This window comes from Colletotrichum destructivum, chromosome 3, assembly GCF_034447905.1.
Source record: "Colletotrichum destructivum chromosome 3, complete sequence".
Classification (NCBI taxonomy): domain Eukaryota; kingdom Fungi; phylum Ascomycota; class Sordariomycetes; order Glomerellales; family Glomerellaceae; genus Colletotrichum; species Colletotrichum destructivum.
Genome location: NC_085898.1, coordinates 1,476,765 through 1,501,953, shown reverse-complemented (window position 1 = coordinate 1,501,953; position 25,189 = coordinate 1,476,765). Strand labels below are relative to the sequence as shown.

Genomic DNA, 25,189 nt, shown 5'->3' with positions numbered 1-25,189 from the left:
AGAGAAAAGATCGGACGAAGGACAGGGAGGGAGGCCGTGGAAGGCAAGGGAAGCAAATGATTCTGCGTGGGCTTCGTGAGCCTCTCGAGCGAGAGTCTTTTGAGCCCTGAGCCTTCCTACAAATGCACGTACCGTGACACAGTCACAGGACGGAGCACTCTGTACGGATTCAGAGCACACTAATAGAGCTCTTCGTCTTCGACTAACCCGACCGGGCAATTTATCGACGATCTTTCGCCTGACTCAATCCGGACAAGCTCCAACCGCCACGTCCAATGACGACGTTGCGTCCATCAATACCCCTGTTGCATGTCTCGAAAGTGGTTGGCTTAGCCGCAACGCCTGCAAGGTACCGACGCCAACATTCAGGGGTAAAAGCGGGCCTTGCTGAAGACAGGTAACCTGGAACCCTGACACCCACTACATAGTAGGTACTGTGTACTGCGTAGATGCCTAGGGCGCAAAGGCAGTTTCGTGCAAGACCCAGCTGTGCCCGTGCCGTGGTTCCCACCGTTTTATCGGTGTCATGGGTCCCCGTCAACGCGGCTCCTTCTGGGAAACGGAGCCGATCCGTCATGCGTACTATAACCGACTCAATGCCCCCGTCTTCACCTATTCTCTTCTCTCCAGGGAATTTGCTCCGGCATCCGTATTTGTACATTTGTACGGTTTCGCTATTGTGGCGCCGACCGAGGCGCCTTCTCGTTCTGGCACAGAAGCCTCGCCTCTTCAAAGTGCAAACGCCCGCTCATCCGCAACTGCATGCAACGTGAGCAATGATTCTTGCGTTGTCGTCCGGATTATTGGTAGCATCATCCGTCTTTGCGTGCGTCTTGACTTGAGACAGAATACGAATTTGGCTTGACGAACTTGCCCGCTGGCTTGGTTGCCGGCGAAGCCATTCGGCCTGTTGAAGAACAGCGTCTGAGACCGGTTGGGCTTCGCAAAGATTCATGCCCTTCGTGGCTTTCATCCTTTCGTCCTAGGCAGGCAGGCGATATCGATCTCCCAATGTTGTTGGATTGCACTACAGCGGCCACCTTTGCAAAGCTCGCCGGGCTAAAGTAGTGGCGCAGGAGAACCCCAGACCTCCTGGGTCGTCTATCGAGTCATCGGCGGCATCACGCCTCGCAAAACCATGCCGGCGGCAGCGTTAGCCAACCAGCGTCACCGAAGAAGGCTTCATTCGAATCTCTCGTCCCTTCGTTGGCAGATTGCGTCCAACATCGTCGGATGCGATCGGACCAAAAACTATTTACTTACGGGACTGCATGGTAGAGATGTCATAGCTTCGGCACTCGTTGTGCATGAGATAGTATGGAAACCAAAAGGCCGACAGTCCTATTTATTGATACGTCGTCGCATTGCCCGCCAGAGTCTGGTCCCGGGCTGGGCTGCCGACGGAGCAAACCCATCAGTCTCGAACGGGGTCTCTGTCCAGTGTGGCATGCTTTGTATGGAGCCGGTTGAACGGTCAAAGGCAGTTAGCGTCCGTGGTATGGGCGGTGTCTCAAGCGCATGTGGGACGCTGGCGGGTGGTACTGTCAAGCTGCATGACGCCTCTGCAGGTACGAGGCAAGACAAGACAGAACTGGCTGCAACTCCATCTTGAGAGTCAAGGCCGAAGGGCAATGCAATGCTTCCTGAGAGACTAGAGGCCAGCAACCCACAAGTCACTACCTACTTGGGTATAACCCATCAGCCGGCCATGGGTGTGTGTGGAGGATGCGGGAGCAGCGGAGGGAGGAGCGGTGCGGATTCCACACTTCGTCTCGAGTCTTATGCAGGAACGGCGACACAACAGGCCGTGGGCGTTGTAGCGGATGGCATTGGTTCCTGGGATGTTTGTTGGAACGCTTCGACGTGCATACAAGGCCCTCTGCGTCCAAGGCCGTCTTTGTGACGCCCTGTCTAAGACATCCCTTTGGTTCCCGGCACTCCAAGAGGAATGGTCGCTCGATCGCCTCGACGCGTTGTTGTCCGATTCCCGCTTTACAGCCTTGTCCCAGGCGCGAGACGGACGTCGCCAGATCACCCAAGGGAGATGTCGAGCATGCATTTGGGATGTTGTCAAAACCGAGGAAACAAAGCCAAATCTCACAAGTCGAACGAGCCGTTCCCCTTGATCGCGGGTCCAGGGACCGTGGCGTGTGCTGAGTTGCTCGGTAGACTGTAGCGCCGAACAGTACCCATAAAGGTTTGTACGGGTACAGAGGACACAACGCATTACGCTGAGTCTGAAGGTAAAGCCGGTGGCCAGAGCTGGACTTGGCGCGGCCCCCTTTCTCCGACATGCCGTTCGTGGAAGTCGAGTAGAGCCTATTGGTTCCAGAACGCGCTGCCAACAAGGCCATCGACCATGGTGGAAGCTCCATCAAGCGCGATGTCTACTGCACTACCGAGGTGGTGGCCGAGAGATGGCGGCCCAGCTCAGGCGAGGAGCGTCGTCGCAGTGGACATGATTCTCCCACGAGCACCGACGGTGTCAGGGAGCGGCCACTCATGATCCAATCAGTCGTAAGAAGAAAGGCGCGAGTGCAAGGACCAAGTAAGACGGCGTTGAAGCCTGCTCCATCGTCAGCGAGGCTCCGTGCTTGAATGAGTCGCCGTTTCTCATCGTCGACTCAGTCCAAGTCGACGTCGCGGCTTTGACCAGCAAGACCTTGCCAGCAGTCGGCTGTATAGCGCAAGATTTGCAACTTGACTGAAGCTCTGCTCTGGTCCGGTCCCAAGTTGAATGGGTCCATGGCGGGCAACGTGGAGGCTCACGAGGCCGGATGGATCAAGGCGGACATCTGAGCGGGTCATCTGAGCTGGCGCCTGCGCGAGCGGCTTTATTCACCCAACAGCTCGATTATCCGTCATCGGATGACAGCTGTCTCCATGAGTTGAGGTACATGTTGTTTTACATGCTGTTTACCGCCGCAGCACCGAACAACGAGACAGACACTTTCTGGGGGGGGGGGGTTCCCCCGTTTTTTGCCACTACTAGTATCCGTACGGCGTACCCCTCTTTCTCGGACGTCGGAAAACTGACTCTGGCAGGCCCAAAGCTCGAAGAGACGAAGCGTGGGACGAGGGATCGACCGGAGTAACGGTCCACGGCAGCAGCTTCGAGGTGACTGACTGGCGATAAGGACTGAATGCGGCGAGACCTACCGTATTATTTCGAGAGGAACTTGTCGCGTGGTGACGGCCCAAGGGGGGCGCGGCGCGCATTGGGGTCTGGGGACACTGGAGAGAGGATAGCCCAGACATGGATCGCCAGAGACAGGGGAGCGAAGGGTAGGTCGCGCAGCTGCACTGTGCGAACAACTGAATCGACAAGTGGTGCTGGAGCTGCAAAATAGGTATATAGGTATGTATCTTGGTAAGTACCTACCGATGATACTAAACGTAGAACTTGTAGGCAATAAATAGGATCCAATTGCAAGTGCAGAGAAGCAAAAAAAAAAAAAAAAAGCCCCACCCGAAAGAAAGGAAAGCGATCGACCGGCGCCAACAGAAGACCGCTGTCGAGAGATGAAACTTAGGAGTTTGACAGATGGACATATGGCAAAAAGTCAGAAAGACTGGACGAACGACACCAATTGGGGACAGGGATCGGAGAACACCATGATTGAACGGCTCTGGCTACAACGAACCCGCTTTCTGTCAGCCGGTGTCTCTCTTCCAGTGCGTACCTGGATTTTTTGTACCTTTTTTTGTTGATTTGTTAGCGAGTGCGAGTGCAACGCGGGGTGGTCCAGCCGCGCACTGTAGACAAGGAGTTGCGAGTCCGTCTCTCCGTCCCGGCTGGCTTCCTACGACTTAAGATTCGGCCTTGGAGCTGCGAGGGAAAGCCTTGAGGAAAGATGGGTGGATGGATGGATGTGTGGGACGGAATGGAGTAGGAAGAAAGAAATGGATTGGCGGGATAAGGTGTCATGACGATGCAGAGGCTGGCAAAGCAAACTGCATTATAGTGCCCTTCCTACCTTTCCTCCGGGACCAGATAACGGTTGGGATCTTGGGGGAAAGGGGGCGGCCTGGAGAGTTCAAGCCTGGGAAGATCCGGCGAGGGAGGACTATGCAGAAGCAAGCCTACTGCCCAAACAGCCCCGACAGGTAGACAAGACGCTTGTGGCTTCGCAAGAATTTTGGCGTCGTTTGCGTCAACTTTTGCTTGGCAAAAGTTCAGCACTTTCTCCGTCGCGCCCTCCTCCTCCCCCTTTCTGGTTCCCAGCTGCTGGTGCAGCGCCAGTACGTACCTTGGTAGTCTCCTATGCCCTGTACCCCAGTTTGAGAGCCCGCGGGTCCGTTAAAGACCCACACAGTCTCTCCAGCCACATTTGGCCCACGAAGTTCCGGTCACGAGCTGTCCTGGACCTTCCGTTTCTCATCCCACCGTCATCGTCTCGTCTTTCTCCCGTTCCCCTATGCCTCTCCCTCTCCTCTCCTCTCTCTCTCTCTCTCTCTCTCTCTCTCCCCCTGCCCAGACTGCAAGCAACCATACGGACCTTATCGGGTATGAATCTGTACAAGCACCAGGCACAAAGCCTATCCCATCTTCTATTTGGCCGTTGACAATGGAGCGAAGATGGGGGATGTCGAGTGAGAGTGGTGACTGGTGATTCGTGAAGCGAGTGTGACCCGCACGATGGATGTTGATGCAGCGCTATGTCAAGTCACTTCTCAGACGGCCCCCAAAAAGGATGGAGACATACCCAAAGTCCCTGACTCTGAGGGTACGACCGCTCGCGCGGACATAGTTTGCGCGTTTCTCCCTGGCTATGATCCGCGGCGTCTCGCGCTCGACGAGACTGTGAGCCTAATAAGGGTAGGGCAAAAGCCGAGACGATGGCCACAGTCGGAGCATCAAGCAGACAAGCCTTGAGATATAGACACAACCGAGCATCTGGCCCCTGAGACATTGCACTGTCTATACACTGGTGACTGAACTCTGTACAGAGGCCACGAACAGATCTAACGTTGCTGCGCATCTTTATTCCCAACTTCGTCGTCGCCTTTGGTAACCTTGTTCCATCAGCCGTTCAAGCAGCACGTCTACTTCGCAATGGAAGCGGATAGGAACTCAGAAACCAACACAAGCTGACGGATGCGGCGCTTCGAACCGGACACAACACACACACTCTCATTCTCACGCTCTCACACTCTCTCGCTGGTCTCTCTCCCTGTTTGCCCTCCCGCTTGCTGGGATAGGCCTCCCTTTTGCGATGTGCGGTCTCTCCGTCGGCTGCATGTTTCTGCCTCCCCACCTTTTCATCGGCGGTCACTGGGCACAAGGAGCAGCCCAGCATCGAAACGGCAGGGAGCTGCAGCAGCCGGTGCAGGTTGGGCAGGTCGGCAGGGCCATGGATTATGGATAATGTGTGGGATGCGGTGATGCATCTCCTATCAGCAGCCCCGAGTAACCAACGGGCGGCGGTGTGGGAGCTGGGATCGAAATCGAGAGACGGGCCTGGATTGAAGATCTAGAGGCGCAGAAAGTTAGGACACACCACAGGAGTCAGCAGTCACACACACACACATTGACGCATAAGCGGCATAGTATCACAGACAGGAGAGAGGTGGGAGAAAAGGATCCATATCTGCCCAGAGCAGGTACGGAGAGAAGAAGGAACGGTGTGAGCGCAATCTGCAAGAAGCTCAAGAAAAGGCTAAACCGGGGCACGCCGCTAAAAAGCCACTTGAAGCAAGGTTTCCAGCTGGATGTGGCCAGGATACGTACCGTTCATCGGCCGCAGGTACAAACGGCGGAATGGCTTCTTCCGACCAATGAGCGACAATGTGTACCTGCCATTACCCCTGTCTATCCTGCTCGATGTGTTGTAGCTTATGTACCGTTCAGTGTCGTCCACACCCATACGTCCCCGGTCCACGCCCGTTCGTCTCTCTGTCTTTTTCTTCACCCCTTTCCCCTTCTCTCCTTTGCTTGCCCCGTTTGGAGCCCACACCCTTCCACGTCTCGCACCCACCACAGGAACGACGTCGTTATGGATCTTGTCCGGAAGAAAATCAAATACTGAGGAGACGAACGGCGAGGGAGAAAGGTGCTCAACCCTGCCCCCCTCCCCTCAGGAAAAAAAAAGGGGGGGGGGGGGGGGGGGACGAGGAAGAGGGATACGGGAGAAATGCGTAGCCTTGGCCGATGTGGGTGGTCTCGAGGTACAGATACCTACCTTGCTCCTTGCTCCGTGTCTGACTGGCGACGGCGCAGGTCGCATCCCAATCCCGCACACGCCACTGGCTGCTGAGCCGCCGCTGCAGTCGACACACCTCACGTCCCACGTCGTTCTTCCCCCCTGTCTCCAAATCCCACATCCACACGCCCTCATCCCTCCCCTCACCCACGCGTCCTCACACTCTCTCCTCACACACGCCTCACTCCTGAGGCTCCTCGCCGCTGGCAATTGACTGGACTGGACTGGGCTGGACTGGACTGAACTGGACTGAACTGCACTGGCTTGGACAGTGGGCTACCCTAGACTACGAGGAGAGGAGTGTACTATGTAGGAGGATGAAGAGGAAGATGGGGAGGATGAGGACGAGGGAGTGTGGAAGAGAGAGAGAGAGAGAGACAGAGAGAGAGAGAGATAGAGAGCGAGAGACTAGCAAGCCCAGCTCACTCACACCACCCACCTAGGTAGACAGGCAGGACAGAACAGACAGGGTGGATTGGCACCGGTTCGTTCGTTCGTTCGTCCGTTCGTCTGTTCCCTTTTTTGCCCTCCTCCACTGGACCCGCCCGCCGCCTCGCGCGCCCATCCATTCCTTTTCCTTTTCCTCCTCTCTTGCCCCCATCCCTCCTTCTTCCTCATCCCATCTATCTCCTCATCGTCATCCTCGTCGTTCACTTCTTCCACTTCCCCCACTCCCTTTTTTTTTCCTTTCCTTTCCACAGTCACTCTCTTGAAATAATTCAACCACAAACTCACCTTCCGAATCCCGTCACTCCTTTCCGGGCATTCCCATTACGTTCCTTCCTGTCTGGTTGAATTTTACACAGTCGTTCCTCGCGAACCCACGACACTATTCACACATCTCACTCCCTGATCCACCTGTTGGATCTCGGACCACGCTCCTTAGCATATTTGGCCTCACGAGGCTCCTTCTATACTTTCCCTGGCCCTACGGCATCCTCTTTCCCCCTTTACACCCTACTTGTTGTCGCTTTCAAGCGTCTTCGAGATCCACCGAGTCCTCCCTCTCGAAATCCCCGATCACCTTGCCGACGCGACTTACACCGAGACAACTCGACTGGCAAACCACCCGTCCCGTGATTTGATCACCATCGCACCACGTAAAACAGAAAAAGCTCCGCGATCAACCACCTCGATTTTATTCTACCGAACGAAGAAAACGAGAAGCATACCAGCCATGGCTACTGAGGTCGAACACCAGATGGCTCTCGCCCCCAACGCCTCGACCCCCGGTTCTTCCACTCCTCTGGACACCTCTCCCACGTCCGCCGGCAAGATGAACCAAACTCCTTCCCCCTCGGCCTCCACCCACAACGGCCAGGCCCCGTCCTCGCAATCTAGGCGCCCGCCTCGCAAGAGCACCCTGACCCAGCAGCAAAAGAACCAAAAGAGACAACGCGCCACTCAGGACCAGTTGACGACCCTGGAGATGGAATTCAACAAGAACCCGACCCCTACTGCCACCGTTCGTGAGCGGATAGCGGAAGAAATCAACATGACCGAAAGGTCCGTCCAGATTTGGTTCCAGAACAGGTACGCCACCTAAACCACCCTTCTTTTCCTAAACGCTATCGCATCCCCTGTTGTTGACCGTCCCCATTGCAGACGCGCCAAGATTAAGCTTTTGGCGAAGAAGAGTCTCGAAACTGGAGAAGACATTGATTCCATTCCCGAATCCATGCGAGCCTACCTCGCTATGCAGGCAATGGAGTCTGGCAAGGGTCTGGGCGGCCCCTTCCTCGGCCGAACCGGGCTTCTCCCATACGGCCACAGCAACATGCTCATCGGTGGTGATCAGAGCGGCCAGGGCAAAGTTTGTAAGTGATTTAATCCGTGAGCTTCGACTTCTTCACAAAGACATCTTGCTTACCTGCCCCCAGTGATTCATCACCTCACCTGCCGCTCTCTTAGCATCGGCAAGTGGACTCGCGTCGGACAGAACACGATGGATCTCATCATCTTTTACTCCCCCGACAAGTGTACCATGACATACTACATCAACAACGAACAAGCGGGCTACAAGATCGAGTATCCATTTGCCTACATCAAGAACATCTTCCTCGAGAACCAGGAAGGCGACCCCAACAAGCCCGGCGGCATCGTCATCGAGCTGAACCGTCCTCCCAACTTCTTCATGGACTCGTCCCCTCAGGCGAACGGGTTTTTCCAGTGCGGCGACTTCACCGAGGACCAACAGGCTTCTCAGTGCCTCGTCCATCACCTTGGCGGCAACCCTAAGGTCCTCAGCGGCCAGCTGGCCAAGCTCGTGTCCCTTGAGGCCTTCATGAACCGCAACAACCCTCACCCCTTCATCGACCAGCAGCACGCCCTTTCTGTTTCGGCGCCCGTGTCGCCCACTGGACGTCCTTCGTCCCAGCCCAATTTCGCTCAGCCGCACATCGGCATGTTCCAGGAGTCTTGGGGCATCAACAGCATGCACCCTGGCATGCGTGGTCCCGGTCACAAGCGCCAGCGAAGTCGCTCCGTGCCCATGGCCGTCGACTTCTCCATGCTGCAGACGCCCATGCCCTCGTTCTACATCCAGCAGCCGGGCGAGATGGCTGCTCCCCAGACCCCCGGCCCCAATATCTACGCTCCGATTCCCCAGCAGCCTGGTGGTCTTGGCCCAAACTTGAGAATCGACACGCAGGCTGGATTCGGCTTGGACATGAGACAGTATCCCATGTCGGCAACAACCGCTTCCCCCTCCGAGTTCCCGACGAGCCCCAACTTCTTTTCCCAGGGACCAGAGCCGAGCCCACTCCCGGCGTCAAGCTACAACACGCCCTATGGCAGCGCTTTCCTCTCTCCGATGGCGAACCCTTCACCAAACATGATCCCGCCATCCGTGTCTCCTCTTTCATTTGGAAGCCACCACGGGGAGCCGTCCATCGTTGAGCAGTCGCCTCCGTTCTCCATGCCTGGCAGGTCAGCCTCGGCCGACATTTACCACCAAGGCGACAATGGATCGTGCGCCGTATCCGATGATGGCACTGGCCTGAACGAAATGTACTCGAAGCACACCATCAACCTGCCGATGCATCCCCACTCACCAGCATATGGCGACCAGGGCCAGAACGACCTCGACATGAACCAACTGGTTCAGTTTGACCATGTCGACCCCAACTCAATGTCCCCCGAGTCGATGCACCAGACGCCTCACTGAGTCGTTCTGACGGTGGCCTGCAGTGCCCTGAGCGTACCAGCACTACCGACTGGGGAGCTCCTCGGGATGGGACTTGGCGTACATACAAACTTTTGGGGCGTGCTCCCAATGCTTTCTACGGGAGGAAAGGGGGAGTTGACTTGCCTTTAGTCATTCACAGCTGGCGTTTAGGCGCTTGATATATACCAGATGGGTTGCGATTGGTCTACTTTCAACACCGATGACTACGATGCTTGATCCAGTTCTTGCTCCTCATTCATCCATCGGCCACGACGACTCTGCATGACGATACCTATCTTCGGAATCTCGATCATGCATGTCCGGCACACGCGATCGTACACTTTGCACTTTCTTGGATTTACTTCAACACTTTTAAGTCATTTATTGTCGCGAACAAACTCATTGTGCTGCGACGGTGGCAACTTGAATGTGTTCTACCTCGCCACCATCATCCTTTTTTTTTTTTTTTTTTTGCCGCGTCGACGTAGGCGGAGACGCCGACGTGGCCCCTAATAACCTTTCCTTCATTCTTGGTTGGCTTGCGCTGCACATCGTTATATCGTTGATGCTCTTTTTATTCATTTTATTTCATCTGTCATCGTTCATGAATCTCAGACGTCTTGGCTGCGGGTTTTGGGGGGTGATGAAAATGGGGAAAGGCCCAGGTGGCTTGGGATTTTTCCTGGTTCTTAATCAGTCACACATTTCCGAGGATACACAACTCCGACACATCTTTTGTCTATCTATCACTGTTGGGTATTTTTCTTGGGTTTGATGAGGTTGTGTGGATGGGGGCAGCAGGGGCTTTGTAGCTTTTGCTTGTGTGTTACAAGCCGGCATCGCGGCGGCGGTAGTGGAAAGCTGCCTGCATTGGTGACCGAGCAGCGAAGAGGCTGAGCCGGCCGTTGCTCGAAAGAGACGGCCGACTTGTAAGTACTGACGATAGAGTTGAGAGAGAGACGGGCATCGAAAATCCTGTTTTTCCGCTTCATACATGCTGGTCCTTCATTTTGGTGTTTTGAACGTGCACAACAGAATCCACTCGTCGTGAGTTGCGTGTCGGGCGACGAAGAGTATCTAATCACAGTGCGTTGAGACATCAGAACTGGCATCAACCGGGTGCACAAGGCTCACGTCACTTGTGAGGTTCCTGACCGGAGTATATGTCACTGACTAGGCGGCATGTGATGTAACATAAGACTCGGAGACGTGCGGGAGAAAAACGGCGGACGCGTTTGTTACGCAACGGCAAGGGCGCAGCTTCTGCCGAAACCAATATTCGTCTTATTTGGTGGCGAGAGGGTTTCGGGGGTGCGGGCTGTGAGTGAGATGCGTCGTGTGTAGTGTTGCATCCATACACTGAGGCGCAAAAATCATCGATCGACGTCGACGTCGGCGTCAGCGTCGGCACCACTCGGCGCCGTGGCAATATGCAGCAGCAGTAAACTTCCATTGTCGTCCATGGAGCCGTGAGGCAGATGGACGAACCGAAGATAGATACACTGTGGATAGGCAGTGAGTGGGAGGGTTGCGTATGCGGGTGGTTCATCTCACCATGAGGTCGTCGACATCGGGTCGAAGAAGGTCGTTCGGTACCCCGCGGCGCGCGGGTCCCCGCTAACACGAGGCCCCAAGGGTCTCTCGCGATTGTACATTGTTAGTGGACATGCCGGGGACAGCACGCGTCAATACAATGGCAATGTCAAGGGGGGCGTCCGTTTGTCGAAGATTCCTGGGAATGGGGGGGCAAGCTGGCAAGGTAATGGTGGGTGGGTGAGTGGCCCGAGGCGGATCCAACGGGAGCTACAGAGAACGGAATGTGGAAGCTCCAGTCTTCCAGAATCCAGATGCCGGTCAACAAGACGGGACGCGTGCTTGCCTATGTGTGCCTTGCCCCGGGCGCGATGGAAAGCCATGAGCAGGCGTCGAGTCGTCGTCGACGGATGGAAATGGGGTGTCGGTAGACGAGCATGTTCCATCAGACCAGTAATATCCCATGTAGATTCTTATTGTTCGGCAGGCGGGCTGTTGGTGCAATGCGTCCCGGAGCCCGAGCGACTTCGAGTCTGAACAGAGCACTCTACGTATTTAGGTAGTGACGGTATTTTCCTCGATGGGCTTCCGACGACAACAGGTATTTTTTTTTTTTAAGGTTTCCAGCCCATATCCATACTCTCTCTTCCTGCTGGGGAATCCCCTGCGACCGGCCGGACATTGTACCTGTGCGGCCACGTTCGTCTCAACGTTCTGGACGCTGCTGTCAGCAGAATGCATGTGGAGAGAAAGAGTGGCCACCACCCCCCCCTCTCTTATGTCTGTTGGTCGTACACCAATCCAAAGCCAACGGGGGCAGGAACAAAACGATAGGCTGTCTGTGTGTGTACAGTATGTGTGGTGCGAAGACGTTTCTGCTCTTTTTCATCATGCCGGCGGCTGTTGTTAATGTTTGCCGTGCGCATCGGTCGGGTGAGGGTGGGTGTGTTTCGGGGGCGCACGGAAACAAAAACCAAGAGTGTGTAGTGAAATCTGTGACGGCCGCCAAGATGTCATGGCCTCTTTTCTTTTCGTCTATTGGGGGGGGGAGAGAAGGGATCTTGGTGGTGATGAGGATTACACTGAAGGCACAGATAGAGAGTGGAGAGAATCGAGTATCCTTCCCGCAGCTTCCGTAGAAGCAAAGTCCCCAGTCGGGGGGGCGGGGTCTGCGTGCACCAGCAGTGTCAGGGTACGTACCGCACACTGGCTCTTGCTTTCCATCCCTGCACATCTCGCATTTTGGCTTTCGTCTCGTCCAATGACGTCCACTATGCGGGGCACGCCATGGGTAATTTGGCTACCAGCATCTCTCGCAAGGTCGGAGAGCAAGGCTTCCCCGTCCGTGGTGTCTCTGTCCCACGCCCGCCCACCCGATTCCCGATATGCACCTCGTGATGGACCCCAACGACCCAAAGACACCGGGCACAAGAGGGCGAGAGTGGCAGTGGCAGTGCTGAAGACGCGCCAAACCTCGCTATACACCTCGATCTTACGTCCACCTTAATTGCCAAGCGCCTCAGCGGCCATCCTCTTGCGTATTGATGGCGGCGCAGCCTCTGTCTGTACACGGACGCGCTGCAACCTTTTCGCTTCCTTCCAGCTAGCCAGGACTTCATCTTCCCGATGGATCCTTTCTACCTGCCTAGTAACCTAGATAGGTAGCAAGTGTTTGTGGTCTCTGGCTCTCTGCTGTGTTCGTAAGTCGGCCCCATTTACCGGGACGCTACGCCGGCGCTTCTTTCGGCTTTCCGCCCTTTTACGGGGATACAGCACCGCCCTATCTGGCGTGTCCTTTTTCTCGCCTTACCTACTTTGCTTTGCGTATGTCCCTTCATCACCTTGCTTCGCCTTGCCTTGCTCTCCCACAGGCAAAACACACGGCCTTTTCCTACATCACTACGGCCTAACCTCAACTCATCTCTGCACTCTCTGATTCCTGTTGTTACAATAGTGACGCTGTCTTCGTCGATCCCACCAACTCTATACGACGGCTTCAGTCCTGCCCAACACAGCCTTCATTGTCTGCAGCTCTTAGCCACCTACGAATTCTTGTGCTTGCACTCACCCGGCTCTCGAAATCCGCACGCTCCCGCCAGCCACGACAGATCCAGCAGGAAACGCGCCACCACAACCACATCTAGATTCGAGGGGCCAATGAAAACCTCTATGGCCGAGCCGCTGTGGTGAATCCGGGCCGCCATTTAGGGGATCCGTCTGGGATCAGCCCAATCTTGCCTGCCTCTTCTAGTTGCGAAACTAGCCTCGACAGCCGTTCCCGAGCGCACCCCCCTCTGCATTTGCGCGCTTGCGGGGGGTACGGTACACACTGAGACTGCCACGGCCTAGACAGAAAGCGACCAAGCCTCGCCCTCTCAAGAATGGACAGACGGCACCCGGGCGACGCCCCATCACGCCAGCATCATGAAGACGAAGACCCCGCCCCGAGTCCCTTGCCGAGCTCCCTCTCCTTCGACGACCACGGCCGCAACGATTCTCATGACCTCCCCGACCCGTCAGTAAACCCGGCGCACCGTCCAGCCCAGCGAATACTGCCGAGACGAGCCGTCACCGAACCCATGGGTAGCAAAGGCGCCCTCGACGGCGGCCACGTCCGCTTCTCGGACGAGCTGCCTCGCGACGCCGTGCGCGGCTTTGATCCGGCCTCGTCCCATCCAAATCTGAGCAACCCCGGACTTTACACGATTCCTTCAAGGGGCGACCTAGAATCCCACACCACGCCCGAGCCATCATCCTCGCGCCCCCGCCCCAACAGCGACCAGAGCTCTGCCCAGCCTTCGGATGCCGACCTCAAGTACCCCGTATACCGGCCAGAGCCGACCAAAAGGACGAAATGGCGTGTCGCGAAGGAGTCGATGAGCGAACGGCTCAAGAAGGCCTATGAGCTCTACTTCCTCCAGGGCTTATTGCGCCAGAAGCCGCTGCCCCCGAGTGCCGATGGCCGACATATCCCACTCGATATGTCGAGAAGCCGAAGCGATGCTCTCATCGATGAGCGCACCAAGAAGCCGTACCGCAGCAATTTCATCCGGTCCAGCCGATACACCATATGGAGCTTCTTGCCGAAGCAGCTCTTGTTCCAGTTCAGCAAGATGGGCAATTTCTACTTCCTGGTCGTTGGTATCATTCAGGCCATACCGGGACTCAGCACTACGGGACAGTGGACCACAATCGCGCCTCTCGCCGTCTTCGTATCGCTATCGATGGCGAAGGAAGGCTATGACGACTACCGCCGCTATCTCCTGGCCAAGACCGAGAATCTGAGCCGCACCTGGGTTCTGGGCGAACGATCGAAGAAGGCGACGGCGAGGATGAAGAGTCGCAAGGGAGTCGAGCTGTCCGAGCCTTCGGATGAGGGGTGGACCGAGATTGAATGGCAAGACCTTAAGGTTGGCGACGTGGTCAAGCTTCGCCGCGACGAGGACATTCCCGCCGACATTGTCCTGCTGCACGCAACCGGGCCCAATGGGACGGCCTACATCGAGACAATGGCTTTGGATGGGGAGACGAATCTCAAAGCGAAGAGGGCCGCCACGATTCTGGCCGAGAGATGCCAAACCGTCGAGGGAATCAAGTCTTGCCAGGCGACTATCGTCTCCGAGGACCCCAATCTGGACCTCTATAGATACGACGGCCGCGTGACCGTCAAGGAGGAGACCCTACCGCTGTCGCTCGACAACGTCATCTATCGCGGTTCTACAGTTCGCAACACAACAGAAGCGATTGGCATTGTAGTCAACACGGGCGAGGAGTGCAAGATTAGGATGAACGCGCACAAACACGTGCGCACCAAGGCGCCCGCCATGCAGCGCGTGCTCAACCGGATCGTCATCTGGCTTATCTTTGTGCTCCTTGCGCTGAGCAGTGGCCTGACCTTGGGCCACTATCTTTGGAGAGACCCCGTTGAGGAGGGGGCGTGGTATCTCATGGGTGACAACATCAGCCTGAGGAACATCTTCATTGCTTTCATCCTAATGTTCAACACCCTCATCCCGCTCTCGCTGTATATCAGCTTGGAAATCATTAAGATCATCCAGTTCTATATGATGGGAGACGTCGAAATGTACGACCCGGTCACGAACACGCCAATGGTTGCCAACACCACAACAATTTTGGAGGATCTTGGCCAGGTCAACTACGTCTTCTCGGACAAGACAGGCACACTGACCGAAAATGTCATGCGCTTCCGGAAGATAAGCGTCGCAGGTACCGCTTGGCTACACGATATGGATATCGAACGGGACGAGCAGGCCAAGCAGAAGCTCATTGAAATGGCCCGAAAGAAGCGCAAGGGCAAGGGAAAGGACAAGAACCGTGACAGGGCTGCAGGCGATAACGACGCCAATCCGTTTCAGCCGCAGCCGGCCCAAAGGCGTCAGTCCCTTAGTTCCTACGGGCGAGGACGATCCGCCAGCAGGGCTCCTCAAGATGAACCCGAGCTCAAGACCGAGGATCTTCTTGACTATCTGCGGCGCAAGCCCGATACTGCATTCTCAAAAAAGGCCAAACAGTTCCTGCTCTGCATCGCTCTCTGCCATACTTGCTTGCCGGAAGTCAAAGAAGATGGAGAAATCGAATACCAAGCTGCCTCTCCTGATGAGCTGGCCCTGGTCGAAGCAGCACGCGATCTGGGGTACCTTCTCGTCGATCGGCCCGCACAGTCGGTCATTTTGCAACTCCCCGGAGCCGATGGGACCGTGGAGAAGGAAACGTACCAGGTTCTTGATGTGATCGAGTTCAGTAGTCAGAGAAAGAGGATGTCCATCATCATCCGTATGCCTGACGGCAAGGTCTGCGTGTTTTGCAAAGGCGCCGACAACGTCATTTTGCCTCGTCTCAAGCTCAGTGGCTTGGCCTTACAAAAGGCAAACGACGTGAATCGGAGAGCCTCAGTCCGCAGGAGTATCGAGAGGGAAAAGGCCCAGCAGCGTCTGAGTACTAGCGGCACGCCTCGTAGTAGTTTCATGCTTGGAAGAACGTCAATGTCGGATCGTCGCAACATGATGAACCAGAGAATCTCTGGCGACATGTACAGGCGGTCGAGTATCGTCCATGACGGTCCTGAAGAGTGGTCCCCGCGCAGAGGGTCGGCGGATGTTGTCTCCTCTGCCAGCGTTCACGACATGTGGGCGTCCCCCCGTCACAGCATGGCGATGTCCGCGACCGAGGCCGAGGTCGACGAGTTTGTTGACGAGACGATTGCGCTGAACGAGGGCACGGTGCTCGAGCGATGTTTCCAGCATATCAATGATTTCGCCTCCGATGGCCTGCGAACCTTGCTATACGGCTACAGGTACATCAGCGAAGACGACTACAACTCCTGGAGGAAGATTTACCAGGCCGCCACCACCAGTCTTGATAACCGACAGGAGAAGATCGAAGCCGCCGGCGAGCTGATTGAGGACAAGTTCGATCTAGCTGGGGCTACGGCCATTGAGGATCGTCTGCAAGAGGGAGTGCCGGACACCATTGACAAGCTACGCCGCGCCGGGATCAAGGTATGGATGTTGACGGGAGACAAACGCGAGACTGCTATCAACATCGGCCACTCGGCCGGCTTGTGCAAGCCATTTTCAGAAGTCTTCATCCTGGACGCCACGATGGGCAACCTACGAGAGTCGATCCTGTCGACCCTCGGCGAGGTTGCACGAGGCATGGCTCCTCACTCGGTAGTGGTGGTCGATGGCCAGACTTTGGGCGTCATCGAAGGAGACGAGGACCTCAGCTTTCTCTTCTTCGATCTCGTGGTCAGAGTCGACTCGGTCATCTGTTGCCGTGCCTCTCCTTCGCAAAAGGCTTCTCTTGTGAAGCGCATCCGCCGGCAAGTGCCACACTCGCTGACCTTGGCCATTGGAGACGGAGCCAACGACATCGGCATGATCCAAGCGTCCCATGTTGGCATTGGTATCTCGGGTCGGGAGGGCCTCCAGGCCGCTCGTATTTCCGACTACGCCATTGCGCAGTTCCGCTTCCTGCAGCGTCTGCTGTTTGTCCACGGCCGCTGGAACTACCTGCGAACCGGGAAGTACATCCTCGCCACGTTCTGGAAAGAAGTTGTCTTCTTCCTGCCGCAAGCGTACTTCCAGCGCTACACGGGATACACTGGAACCTCTCTGTATGAAAACTGGAGTTTGACCGTATTCAATACCTTCTTCACTTCACTGGCGGTGATCCTGCTGGGCGGGTTGGAGAAGGACCTACAGGCCAAGACGCTCCTCGAATTCCCCGAATTGTATACGTACGGCCACAAGAACAGGGCATTCAATGTCAAGCTTTATATCGACTGGACGTTTCTGGGCTTGATTGAGTCACTGGTCATTTTCTGGGTGACGTGGGCCGTCTACAACTCCCTGCCGTTCGACCAGGACACATCCCTCTACGCCATGGGCACCGTTCCCTTTACCGTATGCGTGGTGTTCATCAACATAAAGCTGATGTAAGTTGGCCTCGCGTGAAGACGGATGGAATTTCTCACTAACGACCATAGGGTTCTTGAGATGGAGAACAAAAACGTCATCATCTTGATTGGGTTTCTTCTCTCCGTCGGTGGCTGGTTCCTCTGGAATATCATCCTCTCAGCCGCCTTCCAGAACGTGATGCGCATATACCAGATTCGTCATGCTTTCCTGCAGAACTTTGGCAGGACGTTGAGTTTCTGGACCACGATCCTCCTTGCGCTGGCGGCCGTTATCTGCCTCGAGCTTGTTGTCGACGCCATACGCCGTGTCTACTGGCCCCGTGATGTGGACCTGATGCAGCGTCTGGAAAGGAAGGGACTCAATGAGAACGATAGGGAAACCGGACAGGGAGCCGCTTCAGGAACGGTACTGGAAGTCATTGGGAGTAGGACGAAATCAGCAGTTGGTCATGATGAGGAGGTACAGCCATTCACCTTAGATGTTGCACCTAGGCCGAGCCATGCCACAAGCCGTCCATCGTTCCACCAGACAAGACATTCAAGGATGTCGAGGGAGGAGTATGGCCCCAGCTCTTTCACACCCCCGGCTGGAAAGGGTAGTGGGATGTTGGAGGCGGAGCAAGATGCGTCAAAGCCGTCTAGGAAACCACAGTTCTCTCTTACGACAAGGTGGCTACGTAACGCAAAGGGTTCCCGTGTGGACGGGTCCATTGAGTTGCAGTCCACCAAGAGATAAGGGGGGTTCGAGGCGCCTGCGTGTGACCCGAAGTCTCCCATAACACCTCACTCAAAGGAGTTGTTGTGACCCTGACACAATGGAGATGATTGTGTTCTGCACATACAGCCAGCTTCATGTAGGAACATTTCCAGCTTTTGTGGCAAATCTGGAAAGGCTCCTTTTGTTCTTCGTTTTGTTCTCTATCTTCTTGATACCACACAGCGGATGGGGGCAGGGCCCTGCCACTGGCGTTTGTATATGGGCCGACAGGGTTAACAATTAAAGAGTATGGTTAGGAAGTAGGTAGTAGTGTACATGATACAGTATGATGCAAGAACCAGAAGTCTCTCAACTTCACTTTCGTGCTCTAGACATGACACTTGAGGCATAGTCAAATGCTATTATGCATTAGCACTCGGTTCAATCAGTGGGTTGTTTATGTACATGTTGTTTGATGGAACGTGCTCCCTCGCACAGGCAAGCTGCAGCCCCTGTGGCGGTGTTGGTTCGTTGTGGCACAAAAGATATATCTTTGGGCGCGTGATTATGAAGATTAAGGGAGTTTCCTCTGGAGATCGAGCTTCCATGTTGAGGGAATAGGGGAAAGGGATCAGTTGTCCTTCTTCTCGTCAGACTTGGAATCGGCCTTGGGCTCTTGCTTCTTCTCGTCAGATTTCTCATCAGACTTCTCCTCTTTCTTGTCTTCCGACTCGGTCTCCTCTTTCTTGGAATCGTCGTCTGACTTTTTATCCTCCTCGGACTGGGGCTTGTCCTCGGACTTTTCGTCCTTCTTCTCAGCCTTGGGGTCGTTCTTGGGTTCCTCCTTTGACTCCTCAGGTTTCTCTTCAGATTCGGACTTTTCGGACTCCTCGTTCTTGGACTCTTCCTTCTCCTCAGGCTTCTCCTCGGGCTTCTCTTCGGACTTGTCGTCCTTTTTCTCCTCTTCCTTGGACTCCTCGGCCTGCTCGGGCTCCTCGTGCTTCTCCTCCTTGTGCTCGGCGTGGGCGCCGTGACCATTGGAAGACGGGCTGTTCCAGGGCTGGATGACAGCAAGACCAGCAAGGAAGAAGGTTAGAGAACCAATGGCGCTGTTTGACGGAACGCCGGTCAGTAAGACATCATCAGCAGGTTGGGGGTCGTGTCACTTTCGCGCAAGAAGACTTGTATAAAGACCAAAACGACATTTCCCAAAGGATGATGAGATGAGACATCGACTTACAGAGGAAGCTCGCTCTGGGGCTTCGCGCCATGTTGGCTGGCGTAGGTCCTTTGGGCGACCTGAGGGCGGAACTGGGGACGAATGGTTCGGCGCGCCGAAACTCGGAGGGCGGAGCGAATGGAAGCAGCTCTGGCGAAGGACATTTTGAAGTTAAGGGTTGGATGGACACTGGGGACGAATTGGTATGTCTTGATGAGTGAAAACCCAAGCAGAACGATTTAGCGACAAGTCAATTGAGTGATTGGAAACGTGTTCTCGTGAGAATTACCAAGGAAAAGGGGACAAGAATTCAACAGATCCGCTTGGAAGCAAAGGTAACGCTGACTGAAATGAAATAAAGAAAGAAAGCCGGGGGGTGAGAGGGATTTCGGGCGCTTGGCTAGGCCTGCGGCCTGCCATCCGAAGTCTGGAGCTCGGAGCTGCGAGCTGCGCAGCACCAGCCAGAAAAAGCTGGGGTGGAAACTGGGACGGGGACGAGCTTCGAGAGCATCGAGCATCGGCCAATGGAAGCGAAGAGCCTGGATGGTTCCAGATGTCGGGGTGGCTGGTTCCCCATCAATCGTGGTGACGACATCACCGGGGTGGGATGCTCCAGCTCATGCAACACAACACACACGAGAGCACAGACGGTGGAATCCCGAGATGTGGAGCTTCGTGTGTGATTGATTATATAATATTCCGGGCTGGATATACCGAAGTTCCGAGACGTGCTCTCGTTGACCGAGAGCCGCACGGTGCTCCCGGCGGCGGTGTTTTAGCCAGCAGCGGAGGTCATTGCGGATAAGTTGGGTCCACTTTCGCGGGGCAGGAACGTCCCGTAGCAGCAGACAGTGAGAGAGGGACCTACCTACCTGCCTGAGCTTACCTGATCCTCGCCCGACGACGCTGCACCTGCCCGCCTGCAGCGTACCTCTCTGAGGACCCCCCACCACCACCAAACAACGCCTCTTTCGCGAGGGTCTCGATTGTTGAATTTCACAACATAACGCAACGAACCACACCCAATCCTAACGCACCGTCTCCCTCTTCAGCCGAACTTCAATCTCGCGGGACGGTCGATTTAAGCATTCTTCTCTGCATGGTCAGAGCTACCGAGTCCCGTTAACACGCCACCTGCTGCGACCCTCTCCTCCTCCCCCTCCTCTTCCTCCTTCCCCGCCTCGTCTCCGCCTGCCACAGTCGATAGATACCCCGTCAAACGACATCGAGCGACCGCCAAGATGTCTTCGTCGAGCGTGACCCAGAACCCGACGCCCCAGACGGTGATTCAGCTCGTCCAGAAGCTAGGCGATGCCGACCCGGACTTCCGCTTCATGTCCCTCAACGACCTGCTCCAGGTCCTGGCAAACGGCAAGCCCGACTTCCTGCACCATGACTACAACGTCGCCGCGCGTACTGTTGACAGTATCATCAAGACGCTCGACGATCAAAATGGAGAGGTGCAGAACCTGGCCATCAAATGGTGCGAGCAGCGACCCTTCCAATCCCACCCAACCAACACATTGGGCAAGAGCTAACCCGTTCGCCTTTGCAGTCTTGGCCCGTTGGTCATGAAGGTCCCGACGCCCATTATCGCGCCGATGATTGAGAAGCTTTCCTCCATAAAGCTGAAGAACTCTGTTGACAATGCAGTTCCCTCGTTGGCTCTGCGTGCCGTCATCATGGCCCTGCCGAAACCCACACCCGGCCTGCCGTCTACGAAGGAGGTACAAGAGTCCTACCAGGCTGTCAGCCGGGTCCTGATCCCGCGACTCCTAGGCCCGGGAGGCAAGTCCCAACCGCAAAACCCTCCCAACAATATCCAGCTGCCTCCCGTCCCGCAAGGCCTTCTCAAGGTGGACAAGGACCTCAGCGCAGAGTCGGTTGACATCCTCATTGAGGTTGTTAGGTGCTTCGGCACGATGTTGTCTGCCCTCGAGGTCGAAGCGATGCAGGACGCCGTCATCAGTCTGCTGGAGAACGACAAAACGTCCTCGGTCGTTAAGAAACGGGCCGTGGTGGCGATTTCGATCCTCGCTGTTCATCTATCAGATGACCTGCTGGGCCAGTTGGTTCAACGGATGGCCAGCAACCTTGGCAAGTCCGAAATATCCGCAGTAACGCGCCGCCTGTACATCTCCATCACCGGATCTCTGGCAAGGTCGATTCCCGCCCGATTCGGTACATACCTCAACACCTTGGCGCCCTTCATTCTCCAGGCCCTTAGCGAGGGCGAGCTCGAGAAGCACCTGGAGGAGATTAGCGATGGAGACGATGTCGGTCAAGACTTCAACGAGTTGCGGGAGTCTGCCCTCGTGGCGCTGGAGTCGTTCCTTGCGGCATGCCCGACGGAAATGCGCCCCTTTACCGACGACACGATTAAGGCGACGCTCCGATATCTCAAGTACGACCCCAACTACGCCACAGGCGACGACGACGATGATGAAGATATGGAGGTCGACGATGATGAAGACGAGGAGGATGCCGACGACGAGTTTGATGACGATGCTGGTTTCGATGACGATGACGACGCGAGCTGGAAGGTCCGTCGTTGCGCCGCTAAGGCTCTCTACACACTCATCTCTACCCGCGGAAGCGGCGACTTGCTGGAGAACGGCGTTCTTTACAGCCAGGCCGGTCCGACGTTGGTCAGGAGATTTGATGAGAGAGAAGAGAACGTTCGCCTGGAGGTTATCTCCTGCCTGTCCCTCCTTGTCCGCAAGACTGGCGAGGGCATGTACCCTACCGACCTGTCGCTCGATGACCAAGAGCCAGAGGCCCCCAGCTTGATTCCTGTCAGTCGGAAGCGCAGACGGCAGAGCAGCGGCGGAGGGTCTATGAACACGCCCCACACTGCCACCGGTCTGACTTCGCCGACCCTCGAGAGGATTCCCTCTACCGGGCCTCGTGCCGACCTGGCCCGCTTCACGCCGACAATCGTCAAGGCCTCCACGAAGCTGCTCAAGGGCAAGGTAATCCCTACGAAGCAGGCCATCATCAACCTCCTAGACGACATCATCACGGTTCAGCGCGGCGGCCTGTCCGACTACTTCAACGACGCCATCGGCCCCATCATTGAGTCAATCAAACCTACCGGAGCCTCTGCACTCGCCTCGTCCCTGGCAGCCTCCGGTGGCAATGCTTCCGCCACACCCAGCACTTTGCGCGTCGCGGCTCTGAAGCTCACCAGCGACATTGCCAAAACCCATTCTTCGAGTCTCCTGCAGCCGTATCTGACCAAGATCGTGGCCGGTGTGATAGCGGCAGCCAACGATCGGTTCTACAAGATCTCAAGTGAAGCCATTGGCACGATTGAGGAACTTGTCAAAGCGATCACCCCGCCTCGGTCCAAGATGACGGCACAGAAGTTCAAGGGCGAGCTGCAGAAGCTGTTCGACACAATCATGGATAGAATCACTGCAACCGATGCCGACGCCGAAGTCAAGCAGCGAGGCATCCACGCTCTGGGCGTGTTGCTGTCAAGAACGTCTGGTGCTGACGGCGCTGGCTTGGTCCAGGCGGACAAGCGCCAGGCAGCCTTGGCTGCTCTGCTTGATCGACTGAAGAACGAGACGACCCGTCTTGCTGCCGTCAGAGCCGTCGACAACGTTGCCGCTTTCAGCACCAGCAGCGGACAGCTGGAAACGTCGTGGATCCGGGAGGTCGCCTTGGAGCTGGCCGGACAGCTACGCAAGGCCAACCGGTCTCTCCGTGGCTCCAGTGTCCTAGCCCTCAAGCATCTTATCGTATCGCCCACGGCCAGGGGCGAGCTGGACGCAAACACCATACAGGGCCTTGTCTCGGCGTTGGTGCCAGTTATTAGCAACAACGACACCCACCTGCTGGCGCCTGCGCTGCTCATTCTTGCGAGCCTTGTCGAGGAGAATGCGGATCTCGTTGTCACAGAATCGATGACGGCAACCATCTGCACCCTCCTTAAGTCCAGCTACGCCAGTATTGTCCTGGACCAGATCCTCATTCTTGTCACGAAGGTTGGTGAGAGCGGCGCCGGCCAGCCTCTTATGCAAGGGCTTCTCAAGGACGTCAGCATCGAAGGCGACCCCGTTGTGGTTGGCAAGGTCATTGGCGCGCTCCTCGTGGCCAGCGGAAGCTCTGCTGGTGTAACAGTTGAGAGCTTCATCTCGGAGCTGCAGACCAGTTCGAACAATAAGGATGACGCTCGCCTGAGCTTGGCACTGGCGGTGCTTGGCGAGGCCGGTCTGCGTCTTGGGGCCAACTCGCCGCTGAAGCCGGATCTATTCTTGCAGCAGTTCCACGACGAGCCCGACAAAGTCTCGATTTCAGCCGCTGTGGCTCTCGGCCGCGCGGGCTCGGGCAACGTTTCCGGGTACCTCCCCGTGATACTGGCAAACATGCAGAAGGGTGGCAACACACAGTACTTGCTGATTCAATCGATCAAGGAGATCTTGCAGCAGGTCACCGTTCTGTCTTCGGACGTCGCCAAGTTTGCTGGCGACATCTGGCAGCATCTCCTCTCCGCCTCGACCATTCCCGACAACCGTGTCGTTTGCGCAGAGTGTGTGGGCCGGCTGACCATCATCGACTCTCAGAGGTTTATGCCCCAGCTGCAGGTATGTCGAAAAAAGCCCTGACGGGAGAGAGTTCCGGCTAACGTTCAGCAGTCCCTTCTGAGAGACCAGAGCCCTGATATCCGTGGAATGACAGTGCAGGCCGTCCGCTACACGCTGCCTGACAGCGACGAAGCCTTTGACGCCATGCTCAAGAACGTCCTTGTAGACATGCTTCTCATTATGCTTCAGGACTCGGAGATGGACAACCGCCGCTTGGCCATGTCGACTCTGAACTCGGCAGCCCACAACAAGCCCGATCTGATTCTGCCCCACCTCAGCGAGCTGATGCCATTCGTGTTGGCTGAGTCGGTCATCAAGCCGCAGCTGATCCGCGAGGTCATGATGGGCCCTTTCAAACATATGGTGGATGATGGCCTTGAAGTCCGCAAGGTATGTGTTGTCTCTTGCCCTAATTAAAACTGGACTAACAACGACTACAGAGCGCATACGAGACTTTGTACGCTCTCATGGAGACGGCTTTCTCACGGATCAACAACATCGACTTCTACGACCGCGTGGTCGCGGGTCTGAAGGACGACAACGATATTCGCAGTCTCTGCAACCTAATGGTTTCCAAGCTGATCGTTCTTGACCCCGACGAGACGAGCCGCCGCTTGGACTCCATCGCAGAGGCGTACCGCGCCATTCTGTCAACCAAGTTGAAAGACGGTGCCGTAAAGCAGGACGTGGAGAAGCAGGAGGAGGCAAATAAGAGCGTTTTAAGAGTAACTCTTCTGCTTGGCGACAGACTCAAGGGCGCCAAGGGGGCGGCGCCCGGCAAGGCTGCAGCAAACGCCAATGCAGGCGGTGCCAGCCAGGCCTGGAATGCTTACTGGGAGTGGGTCAACAAGGAGTTTCAGACGCAGCTAAGGTCTCTGCGTGAGGAAAACAAGGAGAACCGCGGCGCGTAGGGTGAGTCATGTAAGGTGAGGAGGGGAGAGGGGGTTGAGGTTGGCCTGTGAATTAGCCAGGCATCACTTGGAGCGACATGAACAGCAGAGGAAGAATAAGATCTCGGCATTGACTTGACGTTTTTGACCAGGAGACTTTGACAAGCAATCGAATTTGATAAAGGCTTTTGTCGTTACCCCTTGATTTCTCTGTGATGCTGGGATGGCCGTGAACCTAGTCAAGGGGGCCAGTCCACACATATGAAGCCCAAGATCGTCACAGTTACAGTCATAGTCACATCACACCGGAAGTGGAAGAAATGCATATCTTGTATAGCAAGAACATTGTGAGCAAAACACTTGTTGCAAGGCGAGCGCCATCGTCGAAAGACATTTTATAAATTATGTAGAACAGACACGATTCATTGGAGGAGAGATTGATTTGCAGCC

General features: G+C 55.8%; 5 protein-coding genes across 5 annotated transcripts; 3 read left to right on the top strand and 2 right to left on the bottom strand.

Annotated features, from left to right (window-relative positions):
* Positions 1-2,387: 2,387 nt before the first annotated feature.
* CDEST_04547 (uncharacterized protein) lies at positions 2,388-2,747 on the bottom strand (the record flags this gene model as incomplete). Its single annotated transcript, XM_062920706.1, has 2 exons — positions 2,388-2,566; positions 2,663-2,747. 2 exons carry the CDS (start codon positions 2,745-2,747, stop codon positions 2,388-2,390), a joined length of 264 nt encoding a protein of 87 aa, XP_062776757.1.
* Positions 2,748-6,221: 3,474 nt separating this feature from the next.
* CDEST_04546 (Putative Homeobox domain-containing protein) lies at positions 6,222-10,377 on the top strand. Its single transcript, XM_062920705.1, has 3 exons — positions 6,222-7,736; positions 7,809-8,020; positions 8,084-10,377. Exons 1-3 carry the CDS (start codon positions 7,381-7,383, stop codon positions 9,367-9,369), a joined length of 1,854 nt encoding a protein of 617 aa, XP_062776756.1. The 5' UTR covers positions 6,222-7,380; the 3' UTR covers positions 9,370-10,377.
* Positions 10,378-12,458: 2,081 nt separating this feature from the next.
* CDEST_04545 (Putative P-type ATPase, HAD superfamily, P-type ATPase, transmembrane domain superfamily) lies at positions 12,459-18,279 on the top strand. Its single transcript, XM_062920704.1, has 2 exons — positions 12,459-17,359; positions 17,411-18,279. Exons 1-2 carry the CDS (start codon positions 13,284-13,286, stop codon positions 18,075-18,077), a joined length of 4,743 nt encoding a protein of 1,580 aa, XP_062776755.1. The 5' UTR covers positions 12,459-13,283; the 3' UTR covers positions 18,078-18,279.
* A 1-nt stretch (position 18,280) lies between these two features.
* CDEST_04544 (uncharacterized protein) lies at positions 18,281-19,650 on the bottom strand. Its single transcript, XM_062920703.1, has 2 exons — positions 19,279-19,650; positions 18,281-19,147 (listed from the first exon to the last, which is right to left on the bottom strand). The coding sequence occupies exons 1-2, from the start codon at positions 19,419-19,421 to the stop codon at positions 18,670-18,672; spliced, it is 621 nt and encodes a 206-aa protein (XP_062776754.1). The 5' UTR covers positions 19,422-19,650; the 3' UTR covers positions 18,281-18,669.
* Positions 19,651-20,143: 493 nt separating this feature from the next.
* CDEST_04543 (Putative TATA-binding protein interacting (TIP20)) lies at positions 20,144-25,185 on the top strand. The gene is made up of 4 exons (XM_062920702.1): positions 20,144-20,740; positions 20,813-23,849; positions 23,901-24,239; positions 24,290-25,185. Exons 1-4 carry the CDS (start codon positions 20,499-20,501, stop codon positions 24,758-24,760), a joined length of 4,089 nt encoding a protein of 1,362 aa, XP_062776753.1. The 5' UTR covers positions 20,144-20,498; the 3' UTR covers positions 24,761-25,185.
* Positions 25,186-25,189: the final 4 nt, after the last annotated feature.

Excerpts from the sequence above, each read along its gene's own strand:
- CDEST_04546 (XM_062920705.1), top strand. The coding sequence starts at position 7,381 with ATGGCTACTGAGGTCGAACACCAGATGGCTCTCGCCCCCAACGCCTCG. Across the intron at positions 7,737-7,808 it reads CAGATTTGGTTCCAGAACAG|ACGCGCCAAGATTAAGCTTT; the intron begins GTACGCCACCTA and ends TCCCCATTGCAG. Across the intron at positions 8,021-8,083 it reads GAGCGGCCAGGGCAAAGTTT|TGATTCATCACCTCACCTGC; the intron begins GTAAGTGATTTA and ends ACCTGCCCCCAG.
- CDEST_04543 (XM_062920702.1), top strand. The coding sequence starts at position 20,499 with ATGTCTTCGTCGAGCGTGACCCAGAACCCGACGCCCCAGACGGTGATT. Across the intron at positions 23,850-23,900 it reads GGTTTATGCCCCAGCTGCAG|TCCCTTCTGAGAGACCAGAG; the intron begins GTATGTCGAAAA and ends AACGTTCAGCAG. Across the intron at positions 24,240-24,289 it reads ATGGCCTTGAAGTCCGCAAG|AGCGCATACGAGACTTTGTA; the intron begins GTATGTGTTGTC and ends CAACGACTACAG.
- CDEST_04544 (XM_062920703.1), bottom strand. The coding sequence starts at position 19,421 with ATGTCCTTCGCCAGAGCTGCTTCCATTCGCTCCGCCCTCCGAGTTTCG. Across the intron at positions 19,148-19,278 it reads CCCCAGAGCGAGCTTCCTCT|CGCCATTGGTTCTCTAACCT; the intron begins GTAAGTCGATGT and ends TCCGTCAAACAG.
- CDEST_04545 (XM_062920704.1), top strand. The coding sequence starts at position 13,284 with ATGGACAGACGGCACCCGGGCGACGCCCCATCACGCCAGCATCATGAA. Across the intron at positions 17,360-17,410 it reads TTCATCAACATAAAGCTGAT|GGTTCTTGAGATGGAGAACA; the intron begins GTAAGTTGGCCT and ends TAACGACCATAG.